Source organism: Zonotrichia leucophrys, chromosome 8 (assembly GCF_028769735.1).
Source record: "Zonotrichia leucophrys gambelii isolate GWCS_2022_RI chromosome 8, RI_Zleu_2.0, whole genome shotgun sequence".
Classification (NCBI taxonomy): domain Eukaryota; kingdom Metazoa; phylum Chordata; class Aves; order Passeriformes; family Passerellidae; genus Zonotrichia; species Zonotrichia leucophrys.
Genome location: NC_088178.1, coordinates 3,355,752 through 3,374,153, shown reverse-complemented (window position 1 = coordinate 3,374,153; position 18,402 = coordinate 3,355,752). Strand labels below are relative to the sequence as shown.

General features: G+C 59.2%; 1 protein-coding gene across 1 annotated transcript; it reads left to right on the top strand.

Moving 5' to 3' along the window:
* The first annotated feature begins 6,296 nt into the window (after positions 1-6,296).
* Positions 6,297-16,678, top strand: QSOX1 (quiescin sulfhydryl oxidase 1). Its single transcript, XM_064719930.1, has 12 exons — positions 6,297-6,604; positions 8,747-8,847; positions 10,141-10,189; positions 10,367-10,469; positions 11,238-11,328; positions 11,558-11,703; positions 12,119-12,256; positions 12,383-12,512; positions 14,270-14,392; positions 14,502-14,646; positions 14,883-15,062; positions 15,411-16,678. Exons 1-12 carry the CDS (start codon positions 6,337-6,339, stop codon positions 16,127-16,129), a joined length of 2,193 nt encoding a protein of 730 aa, XP_064576000.1. The 5' UTR covers positions 6,297-6,336; the 3' UTR covers positions 16,130-16,678.
* Positions 16,679-18,402: the final 1,724 nt, after the last annotated feature.

Sequence of the window (18,402 nt, the reverse complement as noted above, 5' to 3'; positions counted from 1 at the left end):
CACAGCCCTCAGACACCATCACAGCCCTCAGACACCATCACAGCCCTCAGACAGACAGGAGCACATCACAGCCCTCAGTCACCATCACAGCCCTCAGATAGACAGGAGGACATCAGAGCCCTCAGACAGACAGCAACCCTCAGACAGGAGGATGTCACAGCCCTCAGACACCATCACAGCCTCAGACAGACAGGAGAACATCACAGCCCTCAGACAGACAGGAGAACATCACAGCCCTCAGACAGACAGGAGGACATCACAGCCCTCAAGACAGGAGAACATCACAGCCCTCAGACAGACAGGAGGACATCACAGCCCTCAGTCATCATCACAGCCCTCAAGACAGGAGAACATCACAGCCCTCAGACACCATCACAGCCCTCAGACAGACAGGAGGACATCAGAGCCCTCAAACACAGTCACAGCCTTCAGACATCATCACAGCCCTCAGACAAGAGGATGTCACAGCCCTCAAACACTGTCATAGCCCTCAGACAGACAGCAGCACGTCACAGCCCTCAGACATCATCACAGCCTTCAGACACCATCACAGCCCTCAGACAGACAGGAGGACGTCACAGCCCTCTGAGCTCAGTGACTGAACCAGCCAAATGCAGTGCTGGATCCTGGGATATCCGAAGGGCTGAGGCCAAGTGGTGCTGCAGCCTCTGTGTCCTCATTAGTGAGCAGCAGGAGAGCATGCGTGCCGTGCCTTTCCTCGCCCCACAGCAGTTTTACTCCACGAGTCCTGTATTTTTGGACAGTTTTCTGTTTGCATCCATCCCTGGAGGGGGCTCAGAGTGCATTTCATGCTGAAAAAACCCAAACTGATCTGTGCATCCCTGGCTGAATAAGAGGCTTCCTTTAAGAGCGGCTCGAGCCGTGGGAGCGCTGCCAAGGTGCTCCGGCGGGTGACGCAGCAAACTGCTGCATTGCTCCTGCTGTCCTTGCCCAGGATGCCCAGCAATCAGCATGATGAAGGCTCTCATTTCCTCACTTGCAAGTCTACCTTGCTTCACTTTGTCACTGACTTTCTACCCGTGGTGTTGGTGCAGCTCCTCCCAGGAGCCTTGGAGCACGGTTACCTTTAACTCCTGCATTGGGCAATGGCCAGCAGCCGCCTTCCTGACGACACTGTGGATTGAGTAGGACTGTTTGGTGCCTCCCTTCCCACGTGCAGCCCACTCCCAGGTGCCTCCCTGGGGATGTGGTGCCAGCTGCAGCCATCCCACGTGCTAAAATGCCTGGTAGAGCACTGGAGCGCTTGAAATGTGGACTCTGCTCCAGACGTGCTGTGCCCTGCCTAGCACAAGGGCTTCTGCAATGTCCAGGCTCTCATTAACACAGCCCTGAGAAGAAAAGGAGTTGGTGGGGAGCTGCTGAACACCAGCAGCTCTTCAGAGTGCAGGAAGGAGAGCAGGGGGGCTGCCCAGCTGCTGGCACCCAGCCCGGAGCACGGGCCATTGCCTGGCAGGAATGCAGATGAGATGTAATGGAGTTTGAAAGTGTAGGGCGCTCCGGGATGCCGGTCCTGTGGGGGAGGGAAAGGCACCCTGTGAGACCTGGAAACTGGAGCAAACAAAACCCCTAGCCCCAGCTCTGTACCCTCCTGCCTCCTCCTGAATAAGGTCCTGCAGAAATTGGGGGAAAAGGAGGAGAATAGAGTAGCTCTGTTCAGGAGGGTGATGGTTGGGCAGGTTCAGGGGCATAGAGGAGTACAGATACCTTCTTTGCCTGCCAAGAGTGCTGATGGCCTGGAGCAGGTGGTTAGCTCCTGCTCTGAATGTTTCTCTTGGCCCCAGTTTTCCAGCCCTTTGCTCCACCTGTACAAGACCTGCTGTGTCCCTTGGGCTGTGTTCCCTCCCTGATGTGGGTTTCCAGTGGCTTCCTCTTGCATGAAGTCTAGACTGACTCTAACTCAGATTTTGTCTGAGAATTTGCTGGAGGTGGAAGTAACACCACTTCTGGAGGGGGTGTCACAGCTACAATTTGATTTTATTCCAGCAAAATAAAGGAGGCTGCAGGGGATCCCACTGTTCACATGGCTTGGCTTGGGGAGCTCAGCAAGGAGCCTGGTCCAGAGCCTGTGTCTGCTGCATTGCTCCAAGGGCTGATGGAGCCAGCACTGCTCAGGGAACTGTGATTGGGCACAGCAGTCCTTGGAAGGTGAGACCTTGCTTACGTTGCAGGACTACTGTCAGAGCAAGAGAGGAGTGCTCCGTTGTCATCCCTGTGGCATTCCCAGTTTCATGCACTGCAATTACACCACCTGCCAAATAATGATGTGGCAAATCTGGGCGGTGTGGCCTCCTCCAATCTGCTCCTTAAAGCTGGGAACATGAGCTGGACTGGAAAACATGTGCTCTGTGCAGCCTGGGTCATGGTAATCATTGATGACTGTTAGCAGATGTGAAATTTGCAGGTAAAACGTTTCCTACCCAGACATACCAATGACAGTGCCAGTTCCTCCTGGTCTCTCTGAAAAGAGCAAGGCCAGCGTGGCTGCTGTTCTTTGGGGCAGGGATGAATCAGCAGAGGGTGAATAGCAGGAGGCTGGTACTGCTGTGTTCTCTCTGCAGATGCAAACTACGTGAACACATTCATCACATCCTGAGAATGCACCCCAGATTTGCTTTTGTGCCTCTTGTCATTACAGGCTGGTTGGGCTTGAAAGGTAGAAATCAACGATTTCCGACCAAGCCTGTCTCGTGGAGTCAGCAATTCCCAGCTGCCAGTGGGGCTTTGAGGGGCCATCCTGGTCTTCACAGGTGTCAGAGCCAATGCAGAGTGTGGGAAGCAGTTGGGATTCACATCCCCTCTGGGTGTCTCAGCAAAGCTGGCAGGTTTGTGGCACGGGTGCTGCCAAAGGTCTCGTCTGAAGCCATGTCTCAGCTGAGGTGTGACTTGTGCCACCACCAAGGAAAAAGTGCCACCTGGATTGGAATGTCAGGGAGGTGGCAGGTGACACAATTTTCCATCGCTCTCTGAGGGAAGTGAAGCTTTTTATTCACAGAAGGACCACGATTTAAGCAGTGCTGTGCTGCAGATCAAAGAGGACTTCCTTGAGTTCATCATCCTGTGTAGTCTGGAGAAAGGAAAACTGCTGAGCTTCCTCTGCAGCTGGTGTTTCCAAGGTGCTTGCAGGGTGTTGGATGCAAAGCTCTCGGAGCAGGCTCCGAAATGCCAGTGACGGAGTTGCCGTGATTGTATCATGAGTCTTGCATTGGTTGCGTGTTTTCCTTGGAGTCAGTTCCTGGAATCACACAATTAGGTAGGAACGTGTTCTCTAATTTTCAAGGAAGAAAGTCCATTTCAGGATCAACCTGTGGCCCTGAACCTTCACAACTAAAGAGGAATGAGGAGGTCCTGGGTCTGCTCACCTGGCCATTCGGAACATTTTATAGACACATTCATGCTTATAAAAATAGACAATCAAAGTCTTTGTCCATTTTATGAAATTTAGTCTTTTTCATCGCTTCAAGGGCTGAACACATAAAATCCAACCACTCTTTCCTTGTCTCCTCTCTAACCCAGCACAGAGGTGATCTGAGTAGCTTTGTGTCTGAAAATGATCCATTTTAGGTGCACGAAACAAGTTCTGCAGGGCTTAAATTATTTTGGTGAGATTGTGGCCGCCTTTTGAGGTTCTCAGCCTGTTGATGTTGCCCACGCCTCGCTGACTTCAAGGAGATTCCTGCTGGGTGTTAGTCTGGGAAAGGAGATTTCAGGGCTTAATGAACTAAAGCCACTGCTCAGCTGCTGCACGGAGATTGTGCACAAGAATCTCTGTGGCCTTGCTATGGAGTGAAGCACAACTCTCCCCAAAGTTAAGGATGCTCAGGTAGGCACTGAAGGCTTTGCTGTGAAAATCAAGCAGGTTCCTAAATGTGCAGTGGGAGCCTAAAGCTGACCTTTCAGGGCTGGCTGGGGCTCAGCAGGTGAGCATCCAGCATCACCCAGCACCTGTGTCCTGGTTTGGCTACCTGCAGGTTCCATTGGCAGCCAGAGAAGACAAAAAGGCAGAGGGCACTGGGAGCATTTCTAAAACCTCCCCAGACTTCTACTGCTTCTTGACTGCTATTATTTCATCTTAGTTGCTTTCAAATCCAACTTTAAAAAAAGAGTTGTTTCAAAGCCTCTGCTTCATCTTTGGCTTCACAGGCCATGCCCTGTGTCAGGGTGTTCTGCAATGAAAATATGTCTCTTCCCAGTGTGAGGTGCAAGAAAAGCCTCATCTCTTGCTTTGCAGCAGCATTCAAAGGAAAAAAAGGATTTTTGGGCAAGTCTGTGCCTGGAAAACTCCACACCCTGCTGCTGAAGGAGGCTATTACCTGGGGAGCCTTGGGGATGGGACGTGCCAGCTGGGCAGTAGGGTCGTGGGTAGCCCAGCTGTTCCCAGGGCAGCAGGAAGCAGGAGCATCCCCACCCCAGGGCTCAGGGGATGAGCAATGGCATGGCTCACCTCCAAAAGAGCTGGAGCCCCGGGCTGGGCTGTGGGCTCTTGCCCCTTCACCTTGCTTTTACATCTAAAAAAAGGATTCAAGGAATTTGGGCTGCCTGGGAGGAAGGGGTGAGCTGGACGGGGAGGATGCTGGCAATTATGCTAGCACTGAGCACCTCTCCTTTGCCTTGACAACCTAATCAAGCTGATGAGCCCTTAAAATAAGGCTTTAACCTAGGGGGAAGATAACGGTGGTGATCTCCCTGAACACAGGGATTTTTGCATTTTAATCACCAGCTGGATGAGGACAAGTCCTGGCAAAGCCTCTCCCTGTCAGTAGTGAGGTACCACCTTTGAGAGCAGCCCTGCACAGGCTAGGCTGTGTCTCTCTGCCTCCTGGTTAGACAGTGAGGCGTGATAATCCCTTAAGGACTTAATTACAGCTGGCAGGGCTGGAGCAAGACATCTTCAGCCCCATTCCCATCAGCCTGGACCCACAGAAGATGGGTGGGAGCAATCCCCTGGGTTGTGTCTACCATGCTGTGTCCCCCCAGCCAGCCTGTGTCAGGGAGCCCTGTGGTTTCCTGGAGCTGTGCCCCGTGTGGAGCCCCTGCCCTCCACTGCCTTGGCGAGCCCAGGCTCTGGCAGGCTTGTTTTTCTAGCATGGCAAGTCTGCCTGAAATGCCTAGGTGGGGCCCAGCATGGATAATGGCCTTCCTGGGGACAGAGCCAGCAACAAGCCCTCAGCAGCCATGGGCACCCCAACTCCCGGAGGTTCCCTGGCCTCAGGGGCTGGGGAGGGAGCGGAGGGCTGGATTTTGGGGCTGTGTCCACCCTGGCAGTGCCTGGCTCTGCCCCGGGGCACTGAGCAACGGGCACCTTCCGTCTGGGGCTGGGAGCCGGTGACGTGTGTGCGTGCGTGAGCGAGGGCACGGCCTGGCCTGGCCGGGAGGATGGAATCACGGCATCCTGGAATGGCCTGGGCTGGAAAGGATCTTAAAGAACATCTAGTTCTGTCATCCTGCTGACCCTTCCACTACCACAGGTTGCTCCAAGTTCCATCCAGCCTGGCCCTGAACGCTTCCAGGAATGGGGCATCCTGTGGGCAACCTGTGACAGAGCCTCACCACCCTCACAGGGAAGTTTGGATTTTTCTCCCTAATATCTAATCTAACTCTCAGTTTGAAGACATTCCATTGAAGGGGCCACTGGGGGTAGAAGGCTGCTTTTTTGAGATGGAGAACTGGATTTTGTGGGTGTCACAGGATATCCTTGCTGAGTATTGCTGGTAGGTTTGGGGACAGGGCAGGGATGTCTGCAGGGTGTCCATTCCACAGGGTGTCCAGGTGGTGCCCAGTGACGCTGGCTGATGTCAGGGTATCTGACCAGGGCGCTGCCCTCAGGGTGCTCGTGTTGGTGACAAAATGCATTTTGGGGCTGAATCAGCTGCCTTCACCATTGCACCATCACAGATTCATTTAGGTTGGCTGGGCCCAACACCACCCTGCCAACCAGACCGTGTCACTCAGAGCCATGTCCACCCTTTCCTTAAACACCTCCAGGAGCCATGACTGCACCACCTCGCTGGGCAGTCCTCACTTTATCAGAACTGTATCATTTCATGCCCTTTGTCCCCTGACGGAAGGGTAACACTGCAGCAAAGGGTGGGGGGGCAGTGCTGGGCTCCTCCCCACGCTGTGAGGGGGCTGCAGGCCTACTGCGGGCCGGTGCCGGGGCTGCGGCCGCGCGTTCGTGCCCGCGGCCGCTCTGGGGCTTCCCCGCGCCGGCCCCGCCCCAGCCCCGGCCCCGGTGCCGGCCCCGCCCCGGGGGCGGTGCTACGGGAGGCTCCGGGCGCTAAAGGCGGCTCCGGGCGGTGCCGGCCGGCCTGGCGGGCGATGTGGCGGCGGCGGGCGCGGGCCGGGGGCCGCGGGGGGCCGGCGGCTCTCCCGCCCCTCCTGCTGCTTTTCCTGCTGCTCCGGGTGCCCGCGGCGCGGCCCGGCCGCCTCTACTCGGCCTCTGACCCCCTGGATCTGCTGGGGCCGGAGGCGGAGGGGCGGCTGCTAGGCTCCAGCAGCGCTTGGGCCGTCGAGTTCTTCGCCTCCTGGTGCGGGCACTGCATCCACTTCGCGCCCACATGGCGGGCCCTGGCCCACGACATCCGCGGTGAGTCCCCGGCCGCGCTGGCCCCCCTTCCCCTCATCCCCGCCTGCCCTCCCCTTCGGCTCCGCGATCCCCCCGTGCCCTTGAGCTTGTTACACCCCACCCCTTATCCCTGTCTCTGTCCTCTTCCGTCAGCACCCGCTGTCTCTGCCCCGGCACTGTCAAATTCCCCTGCGCCTCTGTTCATCTCAGCACCCCTAAATCGTCCTCCCTGTGTCCCTGCGCAGGGGTCCCGCTTCCCCCAAGACCGGGAGCATCCTGCAGTCCCTCCTGCGTCCTTGTCCGTCCTCCTCCTCTCTGCCCGCGCCCTTAAATCCTCCCTGCATCCCGGGCTCTGCATCCTCGTTCCCGTGAGCATCCCTACATCCCGTGTCCTTCCCAGCGCCGTCCCTCAATCCGCTCTGCCCTACCCTCTGTCAGCTGCCCGAGATCCCCCCGCGGCCCAGCTCCAGCCTCCCTGGAACGTCAGCCGGGTGGGAAGGCCCTGCTCCCTCCCGGTGTCCGGGTTCCCCCCGCACCACACCCAGGCCTGGCTCAGCAGCATCCCTGCACCCCCTTTGGCAGGGGGAAGCTCAGGCTGAGCCTGCCCAGGCATCGGGGGTGTCCCGCTGTCCCCCAGACTTTCCGGTGCCAGCAGAGATAGGGCCGGCAGGTTGCTGGGCGCTGATCCCAGCTGGTTTGTTCCCGGCTTTGACCTTGATGCCCGGCCTGGCCGGTGCCAGCCGCGCCTGGGGACCCGCACACCCCGCTGCTGGGCCCCTCGTCCTGCCGGGACTCATCCTGCCTCCCCCGGCATCCCGGGGCTCTCCCTGTTATTGCACTAATTGATACAGCGCGCTGGCTGCCGCATGAGTCAGGCGGCCGGCCGGGCATCCCGTCCCTCCGAGGGGATGCCGTCCCTCCCTGGGCATGCCGTCAGAGCTCCCCAGCGGGCAGGATGTGAGGAATGGGGTGCGTGCCCGGGCCCCGCGGGGCAATGCCGGCTCTCCTGGCCCCTCTCCAAAAGAGGGCTCCCCCAGGGCTCCCTGCTCCGGAGGCCGAGCGAGGATGGTGTGCCCATGGAGGCGGGGCGGGGAAGCCACCCCCGTGCTGCTCAGCAGCCTCGCTGCCATTCCCGCGGGTGGATGTTCGTAGGAGTGGGCTGGACGGGGAGGATGCTGGGGTGACCTGTGGACACCACGTGCAGATGAGTATGGGAACATGCCTGGCTCCCTGCAGCAGGGCTCGTCACCGGCTCTCCTGTGCCACGAGTGCCAGGGCAGTGGGAAGCAGCTCACCTGTCCCGTCAGCTGCGACACGGGACAGTGTTTCCCTGCCTCCAGCATGCTCCTGGCCTAGGGCAGCATGGGCTCCATCTGTGTGCCAGCACCATGTCCCTCCCTGTCCCACTCTCAGGACAGGCAAGGTGTCCTATACTATAAATAAGCCATTTCAGAGCTTTATTCTCCATTTTCCTGCTGGTTTTCAGAGGCTGCTGCTTAAAATACCTCCATGCCCCTTTTTGTTCATGTGTTTTACCCCAGGGGCCTGCTGTTCTTCACTGGGGAGTCACAAATGGGGAGTGGATGCAGAGAACCTGGGCAGGCTCTGCTGCAGTGCCCTGGCCTGGCTGCTGGTTTTGGGTTGTTGCCTCTTGGTCTGGGGTGAGACAAACTGGAGCCTGTGTTCCTTGCTCTCCCCGAGCTGTGGCTAGCCATCCCTCCCCTTCTCCTGGTGTCCTCTTCCCGGGAGCTGGGGCAGAGGCTGGACAGGCAGAACCAGCCGGGCAGGCAGTGTTGGGTAGAGCTGCCTGTGCTCCAGCGCTGGCAGAGCAGGGCGTGCAAAGCCGGCTCCCGCCTCACACGGCTTTCCCTGTGTTCCTGCTGCCTGGAAAGTAGGGCACCACACACCAACACAGAGCACAGCCCTGGTGTTTGGGCTTGGAAACCATCAGGCACTGTCCTGTGAGGGGCAAGCAGTGGTTCTTGGACAATAGGATCTCTGCTGGTGGAGATCCCCTTGTGAGGGGCAAGCAGTGGTTCTTGGACAGGAGGATCTCAGCCCCTGGAGATCTCTCCTGTCTCCACAAGCACTCATGGGGAGGAGGGTGGTTTTTGGGGCCATGGGGGTGCTGAGCTGTGCTGACCTCATCCTCTGTCCCCACAGAATGGAGGCCTGCAGTGATCCTGGCAGCCATCGACTGCGCCGACGAGGACAACCAACAAGTGTGCTCCGATTTTGGGATAACCGGCTTCCCCACCATGAAGGTGAGGCTGCGTGTGCTGGGTACTGGCTGGGCTTCACTGTGCTTTGCCTTCTGGCCTGTCCCTGTCTTGCTCAATTGGCTTGACAGGGGTATTGCACCAAAATGCTCCCCTTGGGGCTTTGCAGGCTGAAGCTGTTTCACCCTTCCCCAAAACAACGCTGTGTCCTGGCTGCAGCCGGTGCAACTGCTGAGCGATGGAGCAACAAGGAGGGGGAAAGCCAAAACGGTGTTTTGTGGTGAAATACAGGGGCTGGATCTCTGCTAGGATGAGGGAGACTCTGAATCCCAAATTGGAAACACTTAAGAAAGGCTGCTTGAGGGCAGAGAGAGGTTGCAGGCACAGGTTTTGGAGGAGGGCACAGGGATGCTGCGGGAGGTTGGAACTCCTGGGAGCCTCCTGTGCTGGCTGGCAAGGAGCCACCCCTCCTCCTGGGCGTGTGCCCAGCCCTTTAGCTGTGTCAACACAGCTTCTGCAGAGCTTCCCGCTGCAAACGGAGCCGTGCTCCAACACAAGCAAGGAAGCCAAAGCACTCCAGGTGCCACAACCAGCAGTTAAACCAGGATTGCCTTGAGATGGAATGGGCAGGCATGAGGGTTTTATCAGACATGCCTTCAGTCCCAGCTTACAGGCTCAGGTCCAGGTGGGGTCAGATCTGGGGTTTTTCAGACAGGTTGGCGTGGTCCCAGCCCTGCCCTGGGGTCTCACTGAGTGCCCCCTGCCCTGGGACACTGATGGAAACATCTCCTGGGGCAGGGACATTGTGCTGACGTGGCCGTGCCAAGATGTCACTTGCTTCACATCCCGTGTCCCTGCCGAGCACCTTTTGCAAACAGTCCCAGCTCCCAGCCCAGCCTGCAAAGCAAACACCTGGCTGATGCAACCTGCTGTTTCTGCTCTGGCTCTGCCCTGGGTGCTGAGCCACTGTGGGAGGCCAGGAGTGGAAAAACTCTCTTTTTCCTACCTTGTCAGAGCTCTGGAGCAGGGAGCACTGGGAAAGTTCCAGCTGCCTCCCTAGGATCCCTGGAGACACCTGCTCCACTGCCTGCCAGTGCTCAGCCCTTGGCTGGACATGGCTCTCAGCCCATGCCTGCATCCTTCCCCTCTGGGGGATGCCCCAAAAGATGGGGACATGGCTGGGAGCTTCCTCTGTGCTGGCTCATGTCATTTAGCATGCTACAGTGTTGTGGGGAAACTGGGGCAGAGCTGGGAGCCTCATCCTGCTGGGTTGCACTGCCTCCTGTCCCACTCCAAACACTCACTCCAGTTTCCCCTTGTGTTTTTTTTCCCTTTCAGTTCTTCAGAGCTTTTAGCAAGAAGCCAGAGGATGGGATAAGGATTACCAGTGAGTATTCAGAGCCATGGGATTTTCTACCCTGGTGTGAATGGCCCTGCTGCCCACACCTCCCATACACTGCAATATCAGGGAGCTCTGGGGGGCAGCTCCAGGCAGCTTCCCTGGGCTCAACCCCTGGGATTGGCTTCCCCAGGGCTGACCCCTTGGTGTCCTGTCCCCCTGCAGATCCCAGTGCCACTGTGGAGGACCTGCGCCACGCCATCATCACCAACCTTGAGCAGAGCCAGGATGCCTGGCCACCCGCCTGTCCTCCGCTGGAGCCAGCAAGGTAGGGGCAGCAGGGGGCCAGGGTGGCCTCTGTCCCATGGGGAGCAGGTTTCTGGGGAAATCCTGAGCCCAGGATGAGCAAGGAGCAGCTACTGCATCACCCAGGTCCCAGGGAGATGACCTGGCCAGTGTGGAGCTGTGTCCATGGGCCGTGTTGTTACATCTCCTAATGAACCTGCTAGTGTGACTTAGAGCAAGCAATTCCTGGACCTCAAATTCTTTGGGACATGGCAGTGTCATACCATGCTGAGTGAGGCTGTGTCCTGAAAACCCTTTCCTGTCCTGAAAAAGGGTTTTCTTGATTCTGTACAATTTTGTTGGTATCTGAGTTGTCCTTGCTGGATGCAAGCAGTTGCTGCATTGTCCTGAGAAGGAGCCTTTGGATTTCCTAGAGCAATGGTCGAGCCAGGCACCTTCCTCAGGTACTCTGGTGCCTCTGTGTCATAGAAAAAACAAACCAGCCCTGGTTCAAGTTCATTGCTGTTTTTTTTCCCTGGGTGAGCCTACGGCTCCCTCCTGCCCTGCCCTGCCCGTGCTTTGTTTTCTACCTCCTTGGCCAAGCCCAGCGGGTTTTCTCAAAGCCTGTGAACCAGAGCAGAAAACTAGGCTGGAAACTTCAGCAGGAGGAGTTGCCTGCTCAGTGGGGCTGATCCTGCAGCAGCATTCCCTGCCAAATCCCAGTGAGCAAGGCTGGAGCTCCTTGTGAGGGGGAGGGCAGAGCATGCTGCTGATGCTGGGGCACCTGCTGCCGTGCTCCTGTCTCTCGCAGCGCCGAGGAGGTTCGCACCTTCTTCCAGAGGAACAAGGACCAGTACCTGGCACTCATCTTTGAGAAGAGCAACTCCTTCGTGGGCAGAGAGGTGGGTACAGCTCCATTTATCCCCCACTTCTCTTGGAGCCTGTGTGCCTGCTGCCTGATAGCTCCTGGGTGCCTGTGGCAGGGCAGCTCTCTCCAGGAAGCCTCCCTGCCCAGCTTGCACACAGCTTAGCCAGTGCCAAATGTTACACAGGGCACTGGACAGCTCTGCTGCCTCCCTGGTGGGGCTGGGGAATCCCTCTGCCCCCCTCATCTGACCCTGGGGCTTGCAGGTGGCCCTGGACATGCTGCAGTACGAGAACATTGCGGTGAGGAGGGTGCTGAGCAGCGAGGAGGAGCTCGTGCAGAAGTTTGGTGTCACCTCCTTCCCCTCTGGATACCTGCTCCTCCGCAACGGCTCCTTCTCCCGCCTGCCTGTGTGAGTGTGGGGCACGGCGGGGTGGCTCTGGGGGTGCTGCTGGGGTGCCAGCCTTGGGCCCCATCTCTCTGTGCACCTCTGTACTTGTGGGAAGGTGCATTAGGAACGGGACTGGCTGGTGGGAGGTTGCTGGTGGGCACTGAACCGCACTGCCAGCCCCAGCTGGAGCTGGAACACCGGAAAATCCTTGTGACTGAGCCATTCCCTTCCCACATCTGCCTGGAGGGGGCATGATATGGCTGCCTGGGCTCAGCTCCGCTCTAGGATGTACGTCTGCCCACTGCTGGGGCAGATGGAGAGTATGGAGCACCCCTTGCTCCCTCCCCAGCCTGAAGTACCCACTTGGCTAGGCCTTCATCTCCTTGGGGTCAGGTTTGGGAGGGACGAGGGACTTAGTGCTTCTCCCTCCTGGCAGGCACATCGAGGCGCGCTCCTTCTACACCTACTACCTGCGCACGCTCACGGGCATCACCCGCGGCTCCTACAAGCTGAACGCCACGGCCAGCAGCCTCAACGACAGCGACCGCGTGTCACATCCCCTGCGAGCCGACCGGTCAGAGCCTGCCTCCCCCTGCTGGGCAATCCGGGCCGGGCGGGCGAGGGGCTGGCGCTGGGAAAAGCCCTGGGGTTTGTGAGGATTAGTGGCTGATGGAGCCTCGTGTTGTGCTGCCCTCCCCAGCTCCAAGCTGTACATGGCCGACCTGGAGTCGGCGCTGCACTACTCGCTGCGGGTGGAGGCCGCCCGGCCCTCCTCGCTGTCGGGAGCACAGCTGGCTGCCTTCAAGTGCTACGTGGCCACGCTGGTGAAGGTGAGGAGCTCTGGGTGTTGGGGGGGAACTGCCTGTGCCTCCATTTGTCTGTCTATGAAGTGCAAACAGTGCAGGCCACCGTGCCCCAGCACTCGCTGGTAGTGGAGCATGGCAGCCTGGTGTCCTGGTGCTCAGTGTGTCCCATGGCAGTCCTCATCCATGTGGATCTCCAGACTCAGCCCAGAGTCCCACAGGGAGCTAAGAGTGTTTCAAACAAGGTGGGTGTTGCCAGCTTTGGTGGCAGTGGGATCATCACCTGTAGGAGGTGTTGAGGCAGGAGGTCTTTTCAGAAGAGAGGCTGTCACCTGCTGGGCTGTCAGAGATGATCACAGGGGTTTGTCCTCTGGTCTGGATGCTCAGCTCAAGGAGCCAGTCTCTGCAGGCTCCTTTGATAATAGTCCAGGAAAGGAACTCCCACTCTGAGTCAGGCTCCAGACAAGTCTAATTTAAGGTCTCCTTTTTTCTTCTATGTTGGGCCTGGCACAGCTGAAGTGACTGAGAGCTTTGAGCCAGCACAAGCAGGGCAGTTTAATTTCCTGCTGTGAAGGAGTCCTGCTGCATTTGGCTGGTTCCTCCACTGAGCCTGCAGGAGCCTTGTCTCCATCCCAATCCCTGTCCCAGCCCAGGCTGCTTAGCAGACTGGGGCCATGCCCTCCTTCTTTACTCCCTCCTTTGTCACCCAGGGTCTCATGCTCAGTTTGGACTTTGCATGGCCCTCACTGATGTGCAAGACACCCCCTGCTCTCCCCCAGGAAAGAGCTCCAGACACGTGCCTTAAGTCCTCAGAGCTTCATCTGGTTCCTCTGCCTGCCTCCAACCATTGCCCTCACTCTTTCTCCCTTCAATGTGAACTACAGAAATAGGGAAATAAATCCCCGTGACACCAGCTCCCTGCCCATGGGTGTAAGTGTGCTGGGGAGCAGCAATGGTTTTATTTGATCCATTTTTAATTCTTCCTGCCAAGTTTCCCCTCGATGAGCTGCAGCAGTGGGTGGAGGGTGCTGGTGCTTCCCCGGGGACGCTGAGCCAGCACTGCCATTGCCCTGCTCATCCACAGGACGGAGCAGCATCCCCAGGATTGCAGCCCAGGGCTCAGCCTGGGGGAGCTCAGCCAGCAGGTCCCAGCCTTAACCCTTGCACTCCCAAGAGGTATTAAAGGAAAGGAAAGGGGGAAAAGTCCTAATGGGGGAAAAATGGTTCCTGGAGGCAGGGAATCACACAGCAAAGCCTTGTGTGCAAGGAGTCAGGGGGCACTGTTGGCAGCACAACTGCCAGGTCACAGATAATTCCCCTGCAAATTTGGGTGTTTTCATGTGATTCCCCATGAGCCTTGGAGGAAGAACAGCTCAGACTCGGCAAACTCCTCCTTCTTTTCACTTCTCCTTTGCTTCTGTTGGGTGCTGGTGTCCCTTCCTCCCCACAGGTCAGTCAGTCTGTCTGTCTGTTGGTGGCACAGGCTGCCAGGCTGCTCCTGTCCCAGGAGTGGTTTTACAGTGCAGCTGCTAATCGGCTTTGCCAGACTTATGGACAGAGTGGCTTTTTGCCTCCCTCACTTGGGGCTTGGAGCCTGAACATCCACACAGGGGCCTTGCTACCCCTGTGTGGGTGGGGGGACAAGCTGCAGCCCCCAACCCCTCAGAGACAGGCACCAAAACCTTGGCAGGACCACGCTGCTGTCCAGCAGAGAGGATGCTGGTGCTGCCCTGTTGCTCCCAGGATGAAATCTGTGTTTTCTCAGCCCTGTCCCCCCTCTGCAGTACTTCCCAGGGCGCCCCTGTGTGCAGACCTACCTGCAGACTCTGGATGCCTGGCTGAGGAACTGGACAGAGCCCGAGCTGCCCCGCACAGTTCTGAAGGAGGCCATGAAGAATAACAGAGATGTAAGATGCCCATGGGAACCCCCAGCCCCTGCTATCCTTACCTCTGCCCCTTTCCCCCCAGCTGGCACTGCCTGCCAGCCCCATCACACCGTGTCCGTCTGTCCACCAGGCCTCCCACCCCTCGGTGCTCCCCACCAACGTGACCTGGGTGGGCTGCCAGGGCAGTGAGCGCCACTTCCGTGGCTACCCCTGTGGGCTCTGGACCATCTTCCACCTGCTGACTGTGCAGGCTGCCCAGAACGGCCCTGACAAAGGTACTGCAGTCCCTGGGGGATCAGGGGCTCAGGGAGGGAGTGTCCAGCTGAGCTCTGGCACAGGCAGGGATGCTGCATGAGGACAAAGGCTTGTTTCCCCTGCTTCATCTCATCCAGGGGCAGTTTCCATGGGGGGACAAGACAGAGAATTGGGGTGTGGGGTTGCTGCCTCAGCTGTGGGACTGTGCTGGTGGCACAGAGGGGTCCAGGCTCACCCCTGTGCTCTGCTCCCCCAGAGTTACCCCTGGAGGTGCTGAGCACCATGCGCTGCTACGTCCGGCACTTCTTCGGCTGCCAGGAGTGCGCCGAGCACTTTGAGGCCATGGCAGCCCAGTCCATGGACAGGGTGGCCAGCAGGGAGGAGGCCATCCTCTGGCTCTGGTCACACCACAACGAGGTCAACGCTCGCCTGGCAGGTAAGGGGGCTGCCAGCAGGGGAGCTGAGCTGGAGGAACATCCCTTCCCTCCTCCTGGATGGGTCTGACAAATGGCTGCAGGGTGGAGCAGTGGGGACATCCCGCTGTTATTGTCCCCCATCCCAGGGGACAGCAGCTGGTCATGCAGCATCAGGTGGCCCCAGAGATACAGTTGGATCTTACATGCTCCTTAAAGGGAGCTTCCCAAAGCTGCTGTTTGCCCTCAGAGGACCCCTCCTCCCGAGGAGGCTCCTCCAAATGTCCCCATCCCCAGCTGCTGGATCCTCCGGGGTGTTGATACAGGGGGAGGGTGCATCACATGTCCTGTCTCACCCCCGGTCCCTGCAGGAGGTGACACGGAGGACCCCAAGTTCCCCAAGCTGCAGTGGCCTCCGCCGGACCTGTGTCCCCAGTGCCACAAGGAGGAGCGGGGGGTCCACGCCTGGGAGGAGCCGGCCGTGGTCACCTTCCTCAAGGCACACTTCTCCCCGACCAACATCTACATGGACTACGCCGAGCCCGACCCCATCCCCGCGGCCAGGGAGGGGACCGGCGCCAGGCTGGGCACGGAGGGCTCGCGGGAGGAGAGGGGCAGAGGAGAGGAGGAGGAAAGGGAGGCGGAGGGAGAGCCGAGAGCGCCGGGGCACTCCCCCGAGCCGCGGCGCCCCAGCATCGTGCGGCTGAACCCCAAGCTGCGGGACGGCAGCGAGGACATCGTGGACCTGGATTCCTTCAGCGAGCAGCACTTCAAGAGCCAGGCGCTGCGAGCGGCCGCGGGCCGGCGCCGCCGCATCAGCAAGCGGGACACCATGGCCCTGCCCGCGGGCAGGGAGCGCCGCCGCGCCCCCGGCGTCCTGCTCCGGGACCACGAGGAGGAGGAGGGGGCTGCGGAGGGCCTGCGGAGGAGCCCCTGGCTGCGGGTGCTGGGACTGGGCTTCTCCCGCCTGGACATCAGCCTGTGCGTGGCCCTGTACTTCCTCTCCTCCATGTGCCTGCTGGGCATGTACACCTTCTTCCGCCTGCGCACCCGCGCCCGGAAAGGCCGCCCTGGCTTCCCCATGGCTTGAGAGGGCTGGGGGGCTTCCTAGGGTGGGTGAGCTGCTGAGGCAGGACAGCCCTGGGACAGCGATTTGTGCCACAGCGGGCAGGGCTCTGGCACGTCCCCCTCAGGAGCTGTCCTGCTAAGGCAGTTGCCTCACCCGGGGTAAGGGGTGGAAAGCTCTATTTGGGAGGAAGGAGGTGTCAGAGCATCCCCCTTCCAGTCGTCGTGCCATGTTTTTGGGTAGGTGGGAGCTGGGACATGAACGGTGGTTTGTGTTCTGGCACCCAGCTGCCCTCAGGCGCTCCCTGGCACTGGGCTGGTTTCACACTGGGAGCCCAGTCCTGTGCTGGAGAGCAGCCCATCGGGGTCCAACCACTAGTGGGGCCTGGAGGGTGCAGGTTTAGCCCCCCAGAAAGGGGACACTGCTGGGTGGGGGCAGCAGTCATGGGTTCAGATGCATTTTGTGTCCCCTCTCTTTGAGATGTGGCCCGGGGCCTCCCCATCCTTGCTCGCCCCCTCCCCACGCTGTTGTTCGTTCTCTGCTTGTCTTAGTGGAATAAATTATTTTTGCCGATGCCTGCCCTGCCCTGCTGTGTCGGCTGGTCCCTGCCACGTGGGTGTGCTGGACTACCCCGCCCCATTCCTGATGTCCCTGGTGCTCCTGCCTCCACCCCACCTCGGGAAGAACACTTGGTTTAAAAATCCCTTCAATATTTTTAATTACCATTGTATGTTTTCTCCTGCCTTTTCCTTGGGGATGATGCCCCTCTGGACAGCTGCCCCCTGTACATCCCCAGGGCTGGCTCCTGGTTTCTCCTCAAGCAGGAGGAGGCAGAGGAAGCTGCTGGAATAAAGTTGGCACGAGTTGTGGAGCTGCAGCTCAGTGCTGACCATGCCCGTGCTCGGAGCACGGAGACACACGGCAGCATCCCTGGGGACCGGGACTTCCGTGGGCGTGGGCCCCCTGCGCCTGTCCCCGATTCTCTCTGCCCTTTTATCCTTGTTAGGAATCATTAAGGAAAATGGTTGTTTTCCAGAGCCAGGGCCGGGGCCATCTGCTCTCCCAGCGCTGTCTAAATCCCCCTGTAACAAATTCATTGGGATTACGCTGCCCTCCCCTAATCCTGGCCCATCCCCCCGCGTGGGGGATTTAAAAGGATTAGAGCCCGGCCGATAATAAACTTTATTAAGGGGGAGGGGGGGTGTCAATCCGATTTGGAGCCTTTTTCTTGATATCTTCACTTTGCCCAGGTGGGAGGCTGGCGGCATGGGGAGGAGGGCGCTCAGCTCCGCTGCTGCGATCTCTGGCTCCTCCAGCGCTTCCTCCCTCCCCTGCCCGTCAAATAAATTGTGTCCTTCCGTCTTTCCTTTAGTGTTTGTGCGTGGTCCCGCCTCCAGGCGTTGTGGGGCTGGCACCCGTGTCCTGCCAGCTCTGTCCCGCTCGGCCTGGGGCTGCAGCGGGGCTGGGGCTCCCCCGAGCCGGGACCGGCCCTGCCCACCGCCGGTGATGGATGGGCAGAGCGCTGCGGCCCTGCTGCCTCCTTCTCCTTGATTTCCCTGGGGGGTTCATCCCCAGCATCAATAACTCCCCCCCGCCAGCTGCTCCCCTGTGTGGGATTGCGGTGTGGGGCTGCCCGCGGTCACCTCAGCCCCAAATGCCGCTGTGGGGCGGGCAGGGGGTGCAGCAGGTGCGGGAGGGGGGATTAGGGCCGGGGAGGTGGGCGCTGCCGGAAGGGGTTAGCGGGATGCCCAGATTAGCATCCCCGGCAGGCCCGCAGCCTAAAGCTGCTGTGCGCGCAGGAAAAAGAGAGTCCGGTAAATGGACTTTCCGTAATCCTGTTTGGTGCAGTCCCGATCCTCCCGGGCCCGGCTCTCCCGGCTGTGGCACCGGGCTGTCCCCCTCCAGCACCGGGGAGCCCCAGTGCGGGGCACAGCGGGGCTGCTGCAGGCTCGGAGTGTCCCCACACTGTGTCCCCACTCTGTGTCCCCCTCTCGGGATGACTTGGGGACAGGTCCCCCTCACCCTGCACGCCGGGAGCTGCTGTGGCCACACTCGCAGGTGGCACAGGCTGTCCTGGGGACCCAGCCCGAGCCCCCGAGGTGCCCTCCCTGATGGGGTCACCCCTTCCCGGCTCTGCCTCGGCTCCCTGGGGCTAATTACCCAAATGGCCTCAGGGGCGGCCGCTATTCCCTAATACAATTTACCCTCAAGTGCAATTTAATTTTCCGCCAGGCCGGTGGCCAGCCCCCCGCACAGCCAGGCACCTTCCCACCCCTTCAGCGCTCGCTCCCTCCAGC

Bases quoted from the DNA above. Each gene is read 5' to 3' on its own strand.
- QSOX1 (XM_064719930.1), top strand. From the start codon at position 6,337: ATGTGGCGGCGGCGGGCGCGGGCCGGGGGCCGCGGGGGGCCGGCGGCT. The intron at 11,704-12,118 runs GTGAGTGTGGGG...CCCTCCTGGCAG, and splicing joins TCCTTCTCCCGCCTGCCTGT to GCACATCGAGGCGCGCTCCT. The intron at 12,257-12,382 runs GTCAGAGCCTGC...TGCCCTCCCCAG, and splicing joins CATCCCCTGCGAGCCGACCG to CTCCAAGCTGTACATGGCCG.